Genomic DNA, 20,396 nt, shown 5'->3' on the forward strand with positions numbered 1-20,396 from the left:
CTGTGTGTGTGTGTGTGTGTGTGTGTGTCTGTATATGTGTGTGTCTGTATGTGTGTGTGTGTGTGTGTGTGTGTGTGTGTGTGTGTGTGTGTGTGTGTGTGTGTGTGTGTGTGTGTGTGTCTGTATCTGTGTGTGTGTGTGTCTGTGTGTGTGTGTGTGTGTGTGTGTCTGTATCTGTGTGTGTGTGTGTGTGTGTGTGTCTGTATCTGTGTGTGTGTGTGTGTGTGTGTGTGTGTAGATGGAAGAACGGAGAGACTCCATGTTGGCGACGGCGTCCCAGTGTTTCCAGGGTGCGGCCCGCTGCGAGGGCGACAGCGACGAAGAGGAATGGCTCATTCACTACATGCTCGGCAAGATCGCAGAGAAACGCAAACAGCCTCCGGTGGAATATCTGCAGCTCTACAAGAAGGTGACCGGCTTCAGGTTCTCACTCCCGGGTTTCAAACCGACGATGCTGTTGTTGATGTTTTCGTTTTATTCTGGCGAAGGCACGGCACCATATGAACATTTCATGTCACGATTATCCAGGCAAAAATAATTAGCAATTCACGATATTTTATCATCAAATAATGCAAAAAATAATAATATAACATACTGGAATCTTTCTAAACTTAGTTAAGAAACAAATATTTTATTGCACCACAGATAAGACACACATCTGAAGCAGAAAAACAATCCAATAATCTTTAATAATATGATAAATCATAGATAAAGGATACATATTTTTATTTCTGTACCACCATAGTGAGCTCAACGGCTTTTACAAATCCTTTTGTGAAGATCTCTGAACATCCCTAGTTCTTAAAGCTGCTTTGTATGTTTGAATGTATGTTATACACAGGGGCGGATCTAGGATTATGGGAGATCCGAGGCTTAGCCCAGAGGGACAAAAGATGTATGCACAAAGTTCTGGCATATATTCTGCATATGCTAACTGTTATTACAACTGATGGTAATGTAAACCATCTAGCAAGAACTATAACTTTAAATCTTTTTTTTTTAAGTTTTTTTCTGGCATAGACGCCTTTTATTAGCAGTGGACAGATAGGAAACAGAGAGAGGGGGCGTGACATGCAGCAAAAGATCACCAGCCTGGATTCAAACCGGGGTCGGCTACGTATACGGGTATTCATGGCATGCACTCTAACCACTCGGCCACCTGCGCACTTGAAAGCTACCATTTTGTCAGTCAATAACTTCTCACACACCGAGTGTTAATCTTAACATTCACAGACCTAAAACGTCTGTTCAGACGTTGGTCGTTAATTGTTGGTTGTTTCGCCGCCGCAGAGAAAAACGTTCTTCTGTCCATCATGTAGCCACGTCCATCTCACATGTCGATTTGAACCCGCGGGCGAACACAGGAAAGAGAGAGAGGACACACTTCTTCTCGGCAGGGCAGGCTATGAACGCAGGTTACTTTCCTGCTGCTGCTGTCTTTCTGTTGGACTCCAGCACTGCAGGAAGGCTATGCCTCAGACTCCGGTGCGGTCAGGGGCGACATAAACGGACATTCCCCCTACTGTAAACATTCGGGGCTTTGGTAAAAACATCCGGGGCTTGAGCCCAAGTAGCCATCCCCTAACCCCGACCCTCGTTATACGCCATCCCGACTACTGATCTTGTCGTATAAATACTCCTCTGTCTCTCCGGGTAAATACAGAAATACCTCAAGCTTAAAGGATGATTTACATCACATCCTCTAACACCATAATACTCACTACTATGTGAGCTGCGTACAGCGTCTGTGATCATCATCTCCTGGAGGTTGGAGGTTGATTTAAACCATATTTTTGTGGTATATATACACAGAAATGAATATATATATATATATATATATATATAGTATTATTTTTTATACTATATTTTTTCTCCCAATGGGAAAAACTATGGTGACTAAATTCTAGAAGTCAGTTCAGTAAGAAGGGAATAATTAATAATGTCGTCATGATGGTAACCCCCCCAGGGAATAATAACCGTAGGTCAAAGTAATTGGAATAATCCTTTTTGGTTGGTTTGCTCGTTATTTCATAACCCGCCTACGGACTCAGAGATCGCTGCCCTTCCACCCTCGCAGGATGTTTTTTCCTCCCAGAGAGAACAATGTACGCCGTTAGTCATCGCTCTGTTGTTCTGATGAGATCAGAGGATGACGGGGTCACGGAGGTCAGCGGAGGATGAGCGGGGCAGCGTGAACAGACTGAACTCTGATGTCAGCACACATCCTCCGACTCCTCTCGTCCGTTTGACCTCCTAGTCCGTATTACCAGATGATGGTGTTGGGTTGATGACTCTCCTCCTTATGTTTACAGGCTGCCCACTATCTCCACGAAGAAGCTGCTCGCTACCCCCGCAAGATCCACTACCATAATCCCCCCGACCTGGCCATGGAGGCCCTGGAGGTAAAGCCAGGGTTCTCACGGGGGCTGGAAATCCTTGAAAACACTTAGTGTGGTGTTTTCAAGGTCTGAAAAGTGCTTGGATTTAGAATAAAGGTCTTGAAATGTGTGTTGTATGTGATGACATCTATGATAGAACAGAGGAAAGAAGATCTCCATATTTGAGGGACTGAAAACAGCATTTCCTGACATTTCTTTATGAAAAATGACTTTTGATGATGAACAGATGATGAAAATAGTTGGTGATTATATTTCTGTGGATGCACCTGGAAATGCTTGAAAAGAGCTTGATTTTGACTTTGGAGAAGGTGTAGGAACCCTGTAATCTCCAACAGCTGATTGTGTTTGTGTCTCCTAGTTGCACTTCCGTCTCAGCGCCACCACCCTCAAACTCCTCGAGGCCGACGTGCCGGATCTGGAGCACGAGCGCTTGTTCACCTTGCTGGTGGAGGCCGCCACGGGGCCGTTTGCCAGGGGGGAAGAGAAGAGCATGCCCAGCATGCCACGCTCCCTTGAAAAGTAAGCAGCAAGAAAGCATGACACAGCAGTTGAACTTCACGACTGAACACTTTTAATCCGACGGCGTTGCGATTGGTTTGCAGGGAGAAACCCGCCTCCATGACGGACGAAGACTTCAACTGCTCGTCGGTTTGCGTGGGGAACGTCCTCGGCTCCTCCCACCCGTCCGCCGCCGCCACCCCAGGTCTGACATCCCCTCCTTACGTGGCCACGCCGTTTGACCACGATTACGCCAAACGCAAAACACTCCGGCGGCAGCAGTGGCAGCAGCAGCGGCATGAGGAGCAGCAGGCTGATGGTACAGTCCCAGTCCTAGACTCTGTCTCTGGGGTTGGGCCTCTTTGCCCCTTTTCTGCACCGGGAACCAGAAGCCCACTTTGGGGGAGGCGCTCAAGATTTGCTAATCACCATGCTTAATGGCTTTGGTTTCAGTTCCAAGGATCCCCATGATGCACTGGGTGATGGGGATGTGGTGAAATGGGCAATATGGCTACTGATTATTTCACTTGATCTGCTTTGATAAAGCAGCATTGTTGAAACTGAATCTAGATCTGAGTTTAGCGGTGAGAATCCAATGCTGTGTTTGTAAGTGTGGATGTGTGTGTGTGTGTGTGTTCTGAAATAACCTCCATTTCTTGTCGCTGCTTTATCGCTTGTCTTATCTGCTCTCCTTATCGATCATCTTGCCTCTGCTAATATCTTAGTTGTTGCTTTGTCGTGACTTCCTTATGACATCACAGCGACTTCATAACGATCCTGACTGTTGCTTCACTGCGTGTCGTTGTTTGTTTTTAAGAGGAGATGCCGAGTAACCAAGTCCTAGTTACACATATTACATATTCATATACAAGCACCTTCGTTATGATTATTATTATTAGAACTTTTATTTAATCAGGTCATTTATTGAGGTTCAGATCTGTTTAGCAAGAGATCCTAATTTATTTATTTCAAGACGGGGACAATGCACTATAAGACATTAATCTTGTACAACAAGATACGATGCTAATGCCAGGTGTTTTCCACCTGTAGTCCCAGGCAGATGGAATAATAGCCGATAAATTAGTATTGAAAGGAAAAGATTAATAAAAGAACCAATAAAGCAAAAAACAAACACAATAGATAAAATAGGTAAATGGAAGCAGAGACAACAGGACATGTGATCTGTCAGATGTTTACCCCCTAAAATGTAAAGCTAGGTTGCACACGTGTACACAGACACACACACATACACATACACACACACACACACACACACACACACACACACACACACACACATACTCATACACACACACACACACACACACACATACACACACACACACACACACACACACACACACACACACACACACGTGTACACACACACACACACAGATCCCTCAGAATGGTTTGATGTTTCCTAGTGAAGCCGGATGTTTTAGAGAAACTTGGTGTCTTTTAAAAGAAGGTTTTGTGGAGACAGAAGCTGAAATGCTGTTTTGGAGTCCTGGTCCGTTTCATACGCCAAAAGAAAGAAAGTCCATCCTCCCCCATCGTGTCATGTTTAGCTTGAATGTGCAAATAACGCAGCCATATTGCCCATGTTGCCAGTTTTGTCACCCTTTCCAGATTCCTTCCTACCTACCTACCTGCCTGCCACCTCTTTGCCTGCTTGCTTTTTACCACCTGCTTTGCCATTTTGATATGCATGTAGTTCTAACGGGGCTGAATGTCTTCACGACTGGACGGCTCCCCGTTATCACACTTCACTTGATCGTCTTGGTGTATCATGTGGTTTCACGTCCTTGAGTTCGGTGTGGGCTTTAATTTGACGGGAACTTATTCTTTTTAATATCTCGTGACTCACGTGTTTTCGCCGTTTTCTCACTAATTGGATGTCATTTCCAAGTATGACCAATTGGTGTGAAAAGGGAAGAGAAGAATGTTGCTGGCCTTGTTATTGGCAGGTGATAACCCCCCTCCCCCACCCCCCGCCATGCACATGTTTGCTTGAAGGTGTCCGATTGTTCTGGCTTCTTGAGTTCTGCTTTAAAGGACATGCAGGGCCTGATTCAGACACGCCGTCATCTAATCATTATCCTTCTGGGTTTTACTCGTCCTGCTCTATTGACGGGAAAATAGCAGATGAGTTAATTGGGCAAAATAAGAGGATTTCTCTGAGCGTGTTAACTGCTTTACTGAAGTTTCCCCTCATCATGTTGCACTTATAAGATATTTGTGTCTGAATCAGGCTCTACATTTTCAAGGGGGAGTGGCATTACATCTGTATTCAGTTGTCAAGGAGGTGAATGATTGATTTGATCTTTTTTTATATTTCGGGGGAAATTGCAGATTTTTAAAACTAAAACTATAAATTCAGAGATAGAGATTTTTTTCCTGATTATATTGTAAAACCAGCTCCCCATATCTCCAACAGCCTCACCAGAGTTTGACCATGATTACTGCCGGCCCAGGTCTCCAATGTGGCTGGCTTCCCTGAATGGTACTGCTCTTCAAACCCACCAAACCTTTAAGAGACTATGTTTTTAAACCCAAAAATGAAGCGCTGAATTACAGTTTGTCGCTTTACGCCAACCTTTACGGCACCATAGCAACTTTGCTGTTAACTCTAATGACGGTGACTCCATTTGAACCCCCCCCCACACACACACACACACACACACACACTCTTATTGCCCCTCTGATAGTTACAGTCGTTTGCCAAGGACTGTATTTTTTCGCTGAGGCTGCATAAACACTGCAATTAAGAAGAACGCTGGCATTTTGGTTTTTTGGACCACTTACAAAAACAAACTCTTTATAACAATGTGTCATTAGTGATGCACTAATAAGGATTTGTGCCTCGTGACCTATTCTGGTTTCATAATTAGATTGATTTCGTGCCCCCCTCCCCCACCCCCACATTGTAACAGGCGATGGCATTTAAAAAAGAAGTCACCAGTCTGAAAGGGACCCACACAGCGTGCTGTTAAAGAGGCCGTTACACATTCTGGATAATTGGATGAAATTCGTACAGTGCAGTAAACTTAATTTATTGACCAATAAATGATTCCCCACCTGAAATGACAGCGTAATGTGTTTAACAGAACTTTTCCAATAGAAGAACACATTTAACTGTATTCATCTATGATATCCTTAAACATGTAGTCATTTTATCTGGTCCGTGAACCAGCGGCATTAACCATGCTTCTTTTTGTTTTTTCCCCAGAGCGCAGTCAGGACAGCGAGGTGGTGATGCTCTCGGACTCCAACTCCACCCAGGACGCCTTCACGGACCCCGCCAGCTCACAGGACAGCAGCCACAAGCCGGCGTCTGGGAAGGCCAGCTCCTCGTCGTCTGAGAGCACGACGCCGGTGAAGGACGGCCGCTTCGTGTCCGAGGACACAGGTAGGTAGCCTGGGACATACACCGTTTCAGCTCATTTACTTAGCATGTGTTGTTTATGTATTTAGTTTAAATGCTGAATGAATTCATAGTTTGGATACTTAAATATCTCCACACGTTTATATTTTGTGATTGAATCCAATGAATATGCAAGAAACTATACTTTATATCTGATAGGAATACATGAGGAATACATTGTATTTTGTAAAAAACTGGTTGAGTTTAAATAAAACAAAAAAACAAACAAAAACAATCTAATGATAAAGAATGAACTAAAAACTAAATAATGATCGGGGCGGTTGAGCTAAGATGCTAGCGTTAGCTTTCACTTATTGTCATAGCAACGGCAAACATCCGGTCAAGCAACGTGTTTACTTCCTCTATGACCTCTTTAATAAAGTTTATATAGCTAATCTGCGACCTTTTTCCTTCTCGGAGTATTGCCCCCTCTCTCTGCTCCGTTCTTTTCCTTCTCCCTACAGTGGCCCTAACACGCCGTCGTAATGTTGGTGGAAAAAAATCTACATCTAAGCTCAATGGAATCGATTGCTTTATTATTTATTTTCATTACTTTGTTTCACCACTTTGTCACTTTATACTGTTTGTTCTTTGATTCTTTTCAAAGTGTATCTCATGTCTGTACGGTGTCCTTGAGTGACCAGAAAGGCACCTTTTAAATAAAATGTATTGTTATTATTAACAATCCTGAATTAGTTTTGTTTAAATCCTCTTCAAGCATCACATGGAGAACATTCTGGCATCCAGACGGAGGAAAAGCTCATCCAGGAAGTGGTAGAAGCGGTGGTGGTGACGCTCCCTGAGGCGGTGGCATCGACCCCCCGGGTCTGTGCGGACCCCGGAGGCTCTCATCCTCTGCTGGTCCCGGCGTCCGCTACCCCTCCGAAGCTGGCCCAACAGGCTCCTCAGACCCCGGCCAGCGAGGGGAAGAGGAAGCCCGAGCCCCCCGCCGAGGTGGTGGAGGTGCCCAAGGCCCTGCCGGCGGAGCGGGGCGACCAGCGCCGCATGCTGGTGGAGATGTGCGTCAGCGCCCTCTTCCTCTGCCTCGGACGCTTCCCTCAGCACTACAAGAGCCTCTACCGCCTGGCCTTCTTCTACACCAACAGCAAGACCCACCAGGTCAGTCCAGCACCGTTAGTTCGATGGCAGCGGTCCAAATCTCACCGCATTCCACAGGCCAGGTCGTCCGTTAAACCGGAGGGTCATTAAAGGTGACGTTTCCAAAGTCACATGACGTTATTCCGCTGCTGCGATGGCTTCTTTTGGTTTTGTTGTCACCGTGGATTTTCAGGGTTCGTACGGGGGCTGGAAATCCTTGAAAACAACACTAAAATGCAAGTGTTTTCAATGATTTCCAGCTTGGAGGTTCTTAATTGTTATTAATAGTTCTGATTTCTTCATATAAGGGTTTGTATGTGTCCTTTTTAATTTGTTTTTTTAGTTTGGTGTTTTAATGGTTTGAAAAGTGCTTGGATGTAGACTAAAGGTCTATAAATGTGTGTTGTATGTGATGACATCTATGATAGAACAGAGAAAAGAAGATCTCCATATCTGAGGAACTGAAAACAGCATTTTCTGACATTTCTTTATGAAAAATGACTTTTGATGATGAACAGATGATGAAAATAGTTGGTGATTATATTTCTGTGGATCTGTTAGTGGAATTAGTTTTCCTTTCATTTGTGGTCCTTCTGTAAAAAGCTGTCTCCAAACATCATGTTGGTTGTTTAGAGGACAATAACATCTCATTTAATGTGATGAACAAGTGACAGAATAAGTAGACTGAATACTGACCATTGGATTGGTACAAATATGGAGTTTACCACAGCTGGAAGGGGCTGGAAAAGCATGGAAATGCACCTTGAAGAGCTTTGGAAAGTGCTTGAATATGACTTGAAAGGTGTAGAGCCCTGGTTGTGAGCTCTGCAGTAATCTTGCTGCTGAAGCAGCGATGAGGCTCTGTGGGCAGAGGTGTGCGTGGGCAGCAGCACAGTGCTCTCTCAGCCAGTTTGGCACAGCGAGGTTGTGTGGAGCTTTTTCCTCTGGTGGCATCCTTCCGTCGGCAGTCCTTTTTGTCCAACTTTTTTTTTTTTTTAATGCAGTCTTTTGTCCCCGCTCAATAAGGGGTGAATCGGGAATGCAAAGTTCCTTTTTTTAATATATATTAGGTTTTCTAATATGCTCATTTGACCTCAGAGTACTGTATGTGCAGCATCATGAGTTTTATGGCTGCCTGCGGTAATGTCTGTCTAATTTGATACAAGGCTGCCAAAACCTTTCATTTTTTTCTTGGTTTTATTATGGAAGTATTAATTTCCTTGAGGCTCGATTAAATGTCGAATACCTTTTTGATGGAGGCTCACACAGGTGGTCAGGTGTCCCTCAGTTGACGCCACCAGTACAGTGCTTACTGTACAAGATATCTTAACTTTCTTCCAACAAATACAAACGGATAAAAGCGTCAATGTAATGTAAATGTAGTGGAGATATCAGCCGGATTGATGCTAAAGCTCTGACCAGTGACTTGATGACACAGTCGGGGTGTGTGTTGCTGTTGACACAGGTTGCTTAGCGTGCTCTCACAGCCACACACAGTGTTTAAAAGTCTCCATGGCCTCCTTTTGTTCTGGGGACACACTGACTGGCCGGCTTTATCCTCCCCTCTGAAAGATGGAAGGGAAGAAAGCCCGTTATTTCATGCTGTATCGCCCCTCCGGGTTCCAGGAGAACTCAGTGGCTTTAGCCGGCTATCTGTTGAAACAGGGCTCGGGTGTAGACACTGATTTGTGAGTCATCACGCTGTGGAGAGTGTCTGCGTTTCCCTGATTGCAAATGAGCATAATTTTCTCTCTTCTTTTGTTTTTCTCCCCTGTTTTAGAATATATTAAATACTGCGTAAATGCGTAGATTTGTTAATCACGTCTGTCAATCTCTCCTGATGAAGGGTGGGATTCCCTTTTCATTTGCGTATTAGAAATTAAATTTAAAAAAAAAACGTGCATTCAAATGTATGTTTTTTTTTCCTTCTCATTTATATTTATTTATTTATTTCCCGCCACAGAACCTACGGTGGGCCCGAGATGTGTTGCTAGGAAGCAGTGTCCCATGGCAACAGCTGAAGCACATGCCAGCACAAGGACTTTTCTGTGAAAGAAACAAGACAAACCTGTTCAATGTAAGTCAGTTCATGCCTGCATGCCTCTTCATTTTTCCCATGTCATTATTAAATGTGTTTCATCTCCCTCCATCATTTTGAGCTCTCGCTTACATGTCGGGAATATACAGCACATCATAAATACAACCATGAGTTCAAAGAAGATGCAGGCTGGAATGAAATGCCTGCTTATTAAGTATCTAAACTGACCAATAGATACCAAAATACTAGGGATGCACTGAGACCAGTGTCGGGTCCGAAACTGTGCTCATGTACTTGTACTCGTAAAACTGCTGCAATACTACTAGGGCAACAGAAATAAAATGCTACAACTCCTCAACACCCGTGAGGAGAGACGAGCTAAGTTCCCGTGTCTTGTTACCAACAACTCAGGAACACTTAAGGTGGACTGACCTTCTTTAAGGTGGACCAGCGCTATTCTTCTTTAAGTGACAAAAAAAAAACAGAGTTGAGAGAGGCGGGCAATATTCAGAGGGAAAGTCACAGATCGCAGATTTGCTACTTTGGAATCATCCCAACATGTGACAACGCCTCGTTAAGGTCCTTAGGGTGATGATGTTGATACTAGTGGTAGCTTTCACTTGTTGTCATAGCAACGGCAAACATCCAGTCAAGCAATGTGTTTACTTCGTCTATGACAAGTGAAAGCTACCGATCAATAAAACACCCATAAGACCGTAATACTTTTTTTCTCAGAATATTCCCCCCTACACTCACCAAAATGTTAGTACTTGGACTGAAAAGTGAGTCTCATCCAGAGGACCCAGACCAACACTGAGGTGATGTAAAGAGAAAATGCTACTCTTCCACATACAGAGACGCTTTGGTCCTCCAATAAAGGTCCTGACTATAAAATACTATCATAGACTATAATAATACTGTGTTTTGCGAACCAGCGAGGTGCCGGAGCGGCGTCATGCTCGTGACTAATGAGTCGTCTGCGTGTTTTCCCGTGAGCAGGATGATTGAGGTTTACCCTTTTTCCACGCATACCGCCGCACACACAAAAACTCAATTTGATGCAGTAGAAGGAAAAAAAAGCGTCCCTTATAATATGAATCATGGATCCGTGCGCTGCTATAAATGGAGTCACACACGGTGGGAGATGGTTGAATTATCTTCCTCTCGGAGTTACAAGGCCTCCGCTGGGCTCCAGTGGAGCAGATTACTGACTCAATCCCTCATCTGTTCTGCATGTCGCTTTACTTTTTCTTTTCTTTTTTTCATTTGTTTATCGTGCTTTTGTTACCGGGCAGATAACACAAGCAGAATGTCGCATGTTGGGGGTTGATGTTCTCTGGATGTAGCTGATGGTGCAGGGTGGAGTCTCAAACACTAGTGAGTCCAGAAGGCTTGTGGGGACAGACTGTAGAGGGGATGTTGGCCCAGGTCTGAGCTGGAGGAGGGCTCTGCAGCACTCTGGCTCCCACTGGGTCCTCGCGGAGCCCCGTCTGGAGGTAAAACCTGCCACCCTGGCGCACAAACTGTTGGAGCTTTACTGTTCCCTTCAAACGAAGCCTCCGCCTCACTGGCACAGGACAGAACAAACCTTTCTAAATGTTGACCAAACACTGTTTTCATTGAGTCCACGACTTCTGGGTAGTTTATTAACATAAATTTGTGGAAACACATTATATAGTCTGTATTTTTCACGGCAGAAGTAGAAGTCTATGAGAAAATGTTCCTACTTCTCTCTGCTGGCCACCAGGGGGCGACTCCTCTCTGCTTGTATAGAAGTCTATGAGAAAATGGTCCTACTTCTGAGCGATGTTGTCTCTAACCAATCACTAGAGATCAAACTATACACCCGAACCACATGGAAACCTCCGGTTCTGAGGAGTGAAGCCAAATCTAAAGTGCCTTAAACTGTCATTCTCTCTGCTGGCCACCAGGGGGCGACTCCTCCCTGGTTGTATAGAAGTCTATGAGAAAATGGTCCTACTTCTCTCTGCTGGCCACCAGGGGGCGACTCCTCTCTGGTTGTATAGAAGTCTATGAGAAAATGGTCCTACTTCTCTCTGCTGGCCACCAGGGGGCGACTCCTCTCTGGTTGTATAGAAGTCTATGAGAAAAGGGTCCTACTACTCTCTGCTGGCCACCAGGGGGCGACTCCTCTCTGGTTGTATAGAAGTCTATGAGAAAATGTTCCTACTTCTCTCTGCTGGCCACCAGGGGGCGACTCCTCTCTGGTTGTATAGAAGTCTATGAGAAAATGTTCCTACTTCTCTCTGCTGGCCACCAGGGGGCGACTCCTCTCTGGTTGTATAGAAGTCTATGAGAAAATGGTCCTACTTCTTTCTGCTGGCCACCAGGGGGCGACTCCTCTCTGGTTGTATAGAAGTCTATGAGAAAATGGTCCTACTTCTCTCTTGATGTATTATCTCAGTAAACATTGTAAACATGAGTTTATGGTCTCAATCTCTAGTTTCAAGTCTTCTTCAATCCAGCATGATGTTCATTTAGTACATTATGGTCCATTTAGAGTCCACCAGACCAGAAAGCAGGGGATGCTTTAGGGGGCGGGGCTTACCTGCTGATTGACAGGTCATAATTGATGATTTCATAGTTATCAAATTGAAGTTGATTTTAACGTAATGTATGCAGTTTTAGTCCCGTGTTGCTAGTCTTGAGAATCACAGTGACCTTTGACCAGGATAGTCGTGACATGATGGTGTGAATTAAAGTTGACCACCAGCTGTGTAGCACCTCAACGAGCCTGTTGGAGTTCCTGATGTAGGTCACCATGCCCTACTTCTCCTCCTCAAGGCAGCAACAAACTGGGCCCTGCAAAGTAACCTATATACGAGTGTTAGAACCATCCAGACGAGGTTGTGTTGTATAATTCATCGGTGTGGTCGTCGCCGCTTTCCTTTTTAAACCCATGTCAACTAATTATAGATATTGAAGTTACAGAGTCACTGACATGTAATTGATATTGTAGTATGTTGTGATTCAGTCTGTTATGATGCATTATTGATACACTGACCTTTTGTCGTGTAATACTTACTGGCTTTGAAATTGAGCCCCAGTGATCTGGGATTTTTGGGGTAATTTCCGATAATTGGGTTGGGAGAAAAAATCCAATATTGACACACGACACACTACAACAGCATATTAGGTTGAAGATTGTAGGTTAAAAATAAATTAAAAAAAATACATTCTGAGAAAAAACTTTTCGAAAGATTTTCGAGAAAAGAAACAGATTTTTTTCTGAAATTTAAGTGGTAAATGAGAAGTAAATAAGAAACAAACTCACAAATTACAAGAAAAAACACCTCACTTTGCATTGAGGCCGATTATCACCTCATTTAAAGCAGCATTGTTTTAAAGCTTTCTTCTCAGAGATTATTGGAGTTTTTTTCTGGCAAATTTGTTGAGGTTTTTGTGAGTATCAGAAAAGAAATCCTTTTTTTCCCTCATAAATGTAAGACTTTAGCTCGAAAAAATGTATCTCAAGTTTTTTTTCTGGGAATATTTTGCCCCACTATGCTATCTCCGTTTAAATATAAATATATATATATATTTATATTTATATATATATATATATTTAGTTACTTACAATGGCCTTCATACTCGTCGTAGATATTCTGCTCTATCTAGAGATATATAGATATGTAATGAGCCCCCCCCCCCCCTGCTTCCAAATTATTCTAGCAGCGTTTTCCACATTATAAAAAAAAGAGTTGCCTGTATTATTATTGGCTGCTGGTTAAGACTCCTCCTCCCCCGTGTGGTATCGAGGCTCTTTGTAATACAGTAAATAAACCCAGCATAAGTCCCTTTTTTGAAGAATCAATTTTGAGGACTGAATACTGTGAAGCAACAGACTGCTGCAAAAAAAAAGAAAGAATCTTGTGGTTGTAAAAGAATGTCACCATCGTGGGTCAATGATTGTAATGGAGCGTTGTTATAGGATGAATTCCCAGCTCCTGTAGCACAACATGACGGCTGAGTGGAATAATATTGGTTTCAGTGCTGCCATGACACCAGGCCCTCCGGCTGCTCAGGACTCCCGCCATCGTGAGGAGTCCCCGTGTTCACGCTGCCTCCCCCTCCTCCTCCCCCCAACCAGACACACTCTCCCTCTCTTGCTTACATATTTTCTTCCACCCACTCGTGAGTTCACTCTCTTCCAAACTCCAGATAAAATGGATGCCTTTGTTGCTTCATTTTCAGAAAGAAAAACATAAATCCATCTCCTGGTTCTTGGAACTTTTTCTTTTGAGTGGTGTTGTTTTTGTAGAAGCAGCAGTCGTGTGTTGATTTCCACTCGTAGGTAGATCATCAGTGACTGGTTGTAGTCTGTCAGGATGGTCTAGTCTGGGGGGACCGGGACCTGGACCAGGTCCTGCTCCCATGGATGAATCAAACGTTTGTGTGTTCAGCTGTGCAACCTGTCGTAGGAGAAGCTCCTCGTTGTTGTTGTTGTTGTTCTTCTTTGCCCAATGAATAGATTTGAGTAGAAGTTGCTTTTGATTGGAGGCTGAAACATGTCTGTGTGTGTGTGTGTGCGTGTGTGTCTCTATGTGTGTGTGTGTGTGTGTGTGTGTGTGTGTCTGCCTGTGTGTGTGTGTGTGTTTGTCTGCCTGTGTGTGTGTGTGTGTGTGTGTGTGTGTGTCTGTCTGCCTGTGTGTGTGTGTGTGTGTGTGTGTGTGTGTGTCTGTCTGCCTGTGTGTGTGTGTGTGTGTGTGTGTGTGTGTGTCTGCCTGTGTGTATGTGTGTGTGTGTGTGTGCGTGTGTGTCTCTATGTGTGTGTGTGTGTGTGTGTGTGTGTGTGTGTGTGTCTGCCTGTGTGTGTGTGTGTGTGTGTTTGTCTGCCTGTGTGTGTGTGTGTGTGTGTGTGTCTGCCTGTGTGTGTCTGTGTCTGCCTGTGTGTGTGTCTGTCTGCCTGTGTGTGTGTGTGTGTGTGTGTGTGTGTGTCTGCCTGTGTGTATGTGTGTGTGTGTGTTTGTGTGTGTGTCTGTGTGTGTCTGCCTGTGTGTATGTGTGTGTGTGTGTTTGTGTGTGTGTCTGTGTGTGTGTGTGTCTGCCTGTGTGTCTGTGTGTGTGTGTGTGTGTCTGCCTGTGTGTGCGTGTCTGTGTCTCTGTGTGTGTCTCTGTTTGTGTGTGTCTCTGTTTGTGTGTGTGTGTGTGTGTGTCTCTGTGTGTGTGTGTGTGTGTGTGTGTGTGTGTGTCTCTGTGTGTGTGTCTCTGTGTGTGTGTGTGTGTGTGTGTGTGTGTGTGTCTCTGTGTGTGTGCGTGTGTGTGTGTGTGTGTGTCTGTATGTGTGTGTGTGTGTGTGTCTCTGTGTGTGTGTCTGTGCGTGTGTGTGTGTGTGTCTCCGTTTGTGTGTGTGTGTGTGTCTGTGTGTGTGTGTGTGTCTCTGTTTGTGTCTGTGTGTGTGTGTGTGTGTGTGTGTGTGTGTCTCTGTGTGTGTGCGTGTGTGTCTCTGTGTGTGTGTGTGTGTGTCTCTGTGTGTGTGTGTGTGTGTCTGTATGTGTGTGTCTGTCTGCCTGTGTGTGTGTGTGTGTGTGTGTCTCTGTGTGTGTGTGTGTGTGCGTGTGTGTGTGTGTGTGTGTGTGCGTGTGTGTGTGTGTGTGTGTGTGTGTGTGTGTGTGTCTCTGTGTGTGTGTGTGTGTGTGTTTTCCCCGTTGCCACCTACTGCTCTGTTCACCTGAGCTTGACATTCTTTCGCTCACAACAGGAAGCAGGAAAAAAAGCGGAGGTGTGTTTGCGTAGTGTTTTTTTTTGTTTTGGTTTTTTTTTTTACGGCGGCCAGCTGGAGAGAGACACGACCGGCGGAGAGGAAGAAGAAGAAGAGGAGGAGGAGGAGGAAGAGGAGTGAAATGCTGTGTACACACACCAGAAGAGGCTTGGTAGAGTTGTGATGCCTCCACCTCACTGCCGCGGTGGCTGTGAGTTCATTTCTCAGCTAGTTTGTGTTCTTGTTCTTTTTTCCTGTTGCTCCGTCTTCAGGTTGATCACGCTCCACCCCTCCCCCGGCTCTCCACCCCTCCCTCCGTCGCACTCGTTCTGCTTCCTCATTACTCTCTCACTCCTCTGTTTGTGTGTGGGTGTGCACTTATGTTGGGGGCGGGAGCTTCCTCTGCTCGCCTCTGATTGGCCGGTGAAGCCTGCGAGGATTGGCTGAAGGCTTGTGTATAGTGCGAGAGGAAGGAAGGAAGGAGTAGAGGAGGGAGGGAGGGGGGTGGAGGCGAGCTCCAGCAGGCTGGGGTCAGGGGAGAGCGGAGCTAGAGTGCGTGGGTGTTTTTGTTTTGAGATGGCAGGGTTGGGAAGCAGGAGAGGAACGAGTCGGCTTGTCCGTCAGCGGCACGCTGAGTTTACAGGCCCGGACTCCAGCACCGTCTCTCCTCCTGCCAAGGCAGCTGCCATCCTCCTCCTCCACCTCCTCCTCCCCTTCGGTTCCCGCTCTGCTGTGTGCAGCTGTGCTTCCCCTCTTCTCGCTGCCCGAGCAGCACCCAGATGCAGCCCACCACCCCTCGCTCTGCGAGCGTGAGCCTCTTTCAGGGTGGAGGCGCTGCCAGGGCTGCTGGTGCCGCCGCCAGCCAGAAACTGTCCAAAAAGAATAGCGACAGGCGCCGCGGAGTAGCTTTCTCTGGTGATGGTGAGTCGCTTTCTCTCTCTCTTCCTCCCGTCTGACTTTACTGACAACCAAACCACAAGTTTGTGGTGATTGGTTGTTGTTTGTGAGCAGAGTTGTTGTTTAAAAGCGGTGATACTCTCGTTGAACGAATAATGTGTTTGAGTTGAGTCTTCCTGAGGGACTTTTGAACATTTGTATGAATTGTTCAGATTTCTTCATATAAGATACGCTGGAAATCCTTGAATACACTTGAATGTTAGTGTGGTGTTTTCAAGGTTTGAAAAGTGCTTGGATTTAGACTAAAGGTCTTGAAATGTGTGTTGTATGTGATGACATCTATGATAGAACAGAGAAAAGAAGATCTCCATATTTGAGGGACTGAAAACAGCATTTCCTGACATTTCTTTATGAAAAATGACTTTTGATGATGAACAGATGATGAAAATAGTTGGTGATTATATTTCTGTGGATCTGTTAGTGGAATTAGTTTTCCTTTCATTTGTGGTCCTTCTGTAAAAAGCTGTCTCCAAACATCATGTTGGTTGTTTAGAGGACAATAACATCTCATTTAATGTGATGAACAAGTGACAGAATAAGTAGACTGAATACTGACCATTGGATTGATACAAATATGGAGTTTACCACAGCTGGAAGGGGCTGGAAAAGCATGGAAATGCATCTTGAAGTGCTTGAAAAGTGCTTGAATTTGACTTTGGAGAAGGTGTAGGAGCCCTGAAGATACAAGAATGTAGAGAATCGTGTATTTCACCTCCCACCTGCAGATTGCTGGTAGTATTAGCAGGTAAACAGCCCTCTTAGATCTTTTATATTTTTAAACAAACTAAAGTCGTAGTTGCTTGATGGAATAGTGATGTTGTTTTGGTACGTTGCCGGTTGCTATAAGCACTCAGTTTGTGCAACTTGCCTGCAGTCAGTAAGTTGTTCCGTTGTCACTGATGACATGTTGAAACATGAGCAGATGAAGTCGATAAGTCAACAGGTTGTGGATTTTCTGCCAGCCGTTTTTGGTTTTTCACACGAGTAGAAATAGAAGGAGCGTCACTACTTTAGTAAAAAGGCTTCTCCCTCGTCCAGCCCCCGTTCTGCTATACATCTTAATCTGTTTGTGTTCTGTATCTGCCACATCTGCCAAAGCTGCTCTAGATATCAACCGTTGGTCATATTTCCTCTTGTGAGAGAGAAAAAAAGATGCTTAAAATCATTGCAGTTAGTCTTACAAATCTGCTTTAGCTGTTGTGCCACAGTATAATCTGTGTAAAGCCACGGTCTACTCTCCCTTAACAGATTTGCTGTGGTTGATGGGTCTGATGAAGAACAACTCTCCTCCATTAGAGATGTGTTTCTAAGTGTGCGGCGGCGGCGACCCCATCCCGTTGAGGCGTTTCTAATCTGTGTAGCATTGAAAGGTTAAAACCTTCCCAGGCCTCATTATAAAGCTTCTTATATTCTCCTTTTACTGGACTTCAGCCTTCATGAACATGAAGTAAACATGACCCTTCATTCAGGTTTCATAGGAAGTCTGGAAGTAAACACCAGAGGGTCTGGCTTTCTCTGGAAGGAGGTTCAGATCGCCCAGATTTGACACTTTGTCACTGAGCTCCGTCTCGTGATGCCGCTCCGTCCTCAGGAATGTGATTTTTCTTTTTTTTTTATGGCTTTTTTCTTCTTTTGTTCCTCTCCGTTGGCTTTGAAAATGTCATCTGACAATCTGAGCCGTCTAAGAGGAGCCACCTCGCTCCCCCGGCGGCGGCTGATGATGGAGCCATCTCGTTGGTGTTGTGTGCCATCTCTGATATCTTTGTTTTGGTCTCGCACACGTTTCTCTGAGGAGATGCACGCCACGCCATGTGCTCTGTGATGCCGCCTAAGCCGCCATCTGGACCCACCTCGGTCCGTGCAGAACCTCGCCTTCTGAGCCGAACCTCGCCTCGGTCTGTGCAGAACCTCGCCTCGGTCCGTGCAGAACCTCGCCTCGGTCTGTGCAGGACCTCGCCTCGGTCCGTGCAGAACCTCGCCTCGGTCTGTGCAGGACCTCGCCTCGGTCCGTGCAGAACCTCGCCTCGGTCCGAGCAGAACCTCGCCTCGGTCTGTGCAGGACCTCGCCTCGGTCCGTGCAGAACCTCGCCTCGGTCCGAGCAGAACCTCGCCTCGGTCTGTGCAGAACCTCGCCTTCTGAGCAGAACCTCACCTCGGTCTGTGCAGACTCGTCCATCATAAAAAAAACCCACCTTTCAGGAGGAGGGCTGTGTTTGTTGGCTGCAGGTCTGTTGCTTTGCTTGGACAGAGCTGAGCACTAATGAGGCTGCCTCTCATGTGTACCCAGAGAGAACCCCCCTCCTCCCCCATCCTCCCCCGTCCTCCTCCATCCTCCCCCCCTCCAAGCAGCCACATGGCCAGCCAGTCCTTCCCATCCCCTCATTACAGCTTCCTTGTTTGACTGCCATGTTTTTAACTCCCATTAATTCATCTTGATTTCTCCTCCACTCCGGTATTTTTCCACGTCTCCCTGTTGATTGTTTCCGAGCTGAAGAGCGCAATCACGAAAAAAACCATCACTTTCACAATTTCAGCCCGTTTGGCTTGTTGTCGAGTCAAATGTCAAACCAGTTACATGTAGGAAACTCCTCCTATACTCCCTCACGCCTCCTTCGGCCAATTTGGAAAAAATACATATTTATAGCTGATCCAATGTTTTGAAATGAAATTCCTGCTCCACTAAAAGCCCAAGGCCGAGCCAACAAGTGTGTTTGATTAGCAGTTTTGTGTAAAAACGTACAGTTTTTCTTTTATTCCTTCACAGCCAAACTTAACTCCACATTCTTCTCCTTCTCCTCCTCTCCTCGCCTCCTTCAGGGCATCTGGCGTATTCCAGTAGACGAGATTGATCGCCCAGGAAGTTTTGCATCTCATATGAACCGATCTATTGTGCTCTTGCTAGAAGTGCTGTCTCAGCTCAAGGATCACGACACTCTGGTGAAAGTCTCTTTCATGTTGCAGAGAACCCCTGACCAGGGAAAGTAAGGACCTCCTTTTCTATCAGCCTGCTGTTTTTCTGTTAGGATTTGCTCCTTGACACCTCTGCTCTTGTTTCTCTCTCTCTGTCTGTGAAGGAAGTATTTACGGGATGTTGATCGCCAGGTTTTGGCCAAGAGAGCATTCTTCCTAACTGTAAAAGTCCTGGAGGACAATCTGAACAGTCTCACAGGGGTAAGAAAGCACGAATCCCAGCACGCGAGCAGACGTCTGGCACGCCACAGCCCACCCCCCGGCGTCGTGTTTTGACAGGTTCTGTTTTCTCTCAGGTGTCTGAGCAGCTCCACAAAGCGCCGGCGCCCTCCATGGGGGAGATGACCACGACGGATGCATCCAAGAGGCCCGCTTCAGAGGAGAGCAAGCATGCGCCGCCGAAGAAGCCGGCGCTCACAGAGGGAGGCTGCGCCGTTGAATCGGCGCCCAAGGATGCCTTGCAGGCACAACTCGCCCCGACGCCGCCGCTGTCCGTAGACAAAGGGAGTAAAGTTCAGGAAATGTACCCGGCGAAGGTAGAGACTGCTGGGAGCGAGGGTCCCAAAGTGGCAGGGTCGGAGGAGCCCATGGAGCTGGACCCCGGCCACTGGAGGAGGCCCTCCAGCGCCGCCGATTCTCAGGGCAACCCGACGGACGCTGAGACCGCCGCAAGCGCCGCCGCCATCGTCCAGCAGAAAGCAGCCGAAAGCAGCCGGACACCGGAGCTGTCCCTGGAGGAGCTGAGCATCAGTTCCAGGCAGCAGCAGCTCCAAGCCTTGGCACCCAAGGTCACCGTGGCAACCGGTGGGTCAGATCTGGGGATGCTACGGAGGCCAAACAGGAAGAGGAAGCTTCTTGAGGATGTGGAGTCCGGAAAAACGTTGCTGCTGGATGCCTACCGGGTGTGGCAGCAGGGCCAGAAGGTGATGACCTACGACCTGGCACGCATCGAGAAGATCATGTCGGAGACCTACATGCTCATAAAACAGGTAAATCCCCACACATGGCATTATTGTTGAGGTGCGCTGCTGTCATTTAATTTGTTGTTTTTGCAAAGTCATACATGCTCGATATGAGCCCTGCTAAAATAGACGAGGCTCGGGAAACCCCTCTTCTACCTGAATTAGTAACGCAACACTCGCTGTCAGAGAGGGACTTTCCCTTTTTCAAGCTTTTCAACCGCTGCAACAGATTCAGCTCATATAGTGCGGTTTTGTTTTTACTCAGTCAACCTCCCCGTCCTGTTGTTACTCCTGGAAACAGTTTGCTGACTCTAAAAGTAGCACA

General features: G+C 46.0%; 1 protein-coding gene across 6 annotated transcripts in view; it reads left to right on the forward strand.

The window, feature by feature from the left end:
- cabin1 (calcineurin binding protein 1) overlaps nucleotides 1-20,396 on the forward strand; it is a 44,438-nt gene that overhangs the window by 14,019 nt on the left and 10,023 nt on the right. For 3 of the 6 annotated variants that reach the window (XM_084024679.1, XM_084024680.1, XM_084024681.1), the window contains exons 24-34: nucleotides 239-409; nucleotides 2,313-2,402; nucleotides 2,758-2,918; nucleotides 3,002-3,216; nucleotides 5,338-5,403; nucleotides 6,130-6,309; nucleotides 7,043-7,443; nucleotides 9,386-9,499; nucleotides 18,957-19,120; nucleotides 19,214-19,310; nucleotides 19,406-20,098. In XM_084024679.1, coding sequence (XP_083880805.1) covers nucleotides 239-409; nucleotides 2,313-2,402; nucleotides 2,758-2,918; nucleotides 3,002-3,216; nucleotides 5,338-5,403; nucleotides 6,130-6,309; nucleotides 7,043-7,443; nucleotides 9,386-9,499; nucleotides 18,957-19,120; nucleotides 19,214-19,310; nucleotides 19,406-20,098 — 2,352 coding nt within the window. The remainder of the gene's footprint in view (nucleotides 1-238; nucleotides 410-2,312; nucleotides 2,403-2,757; nucleotides 2,919-3,001; nucleotides 3,217-5,337; nucleotides 5,404-6,129; nucleotides 6,310-7,042; nucleotides 7,444-9,385; nucleotides 9,500-18,956; nucleotides 19,121-19,213; nucleotides 19,311-19,405; nucleotides 20,099-20,396) is intronic. The other 3 variants (XM_084024682.1, XM_084024684.1, XM_084024683.1) reach the window with 2 other exon arrangements.

Source organism: Eutrigla gurnardus, assembly GCF_963514095.1.
Source record: "Eutrigla gurnardus genome assembly, chromosome: 13".
NCBI lineage: Eukaryota > Metazoa > Chordata > Actinopteri > Perciformes > Triglidae > Eutrigla > Eutrigla gurnardus.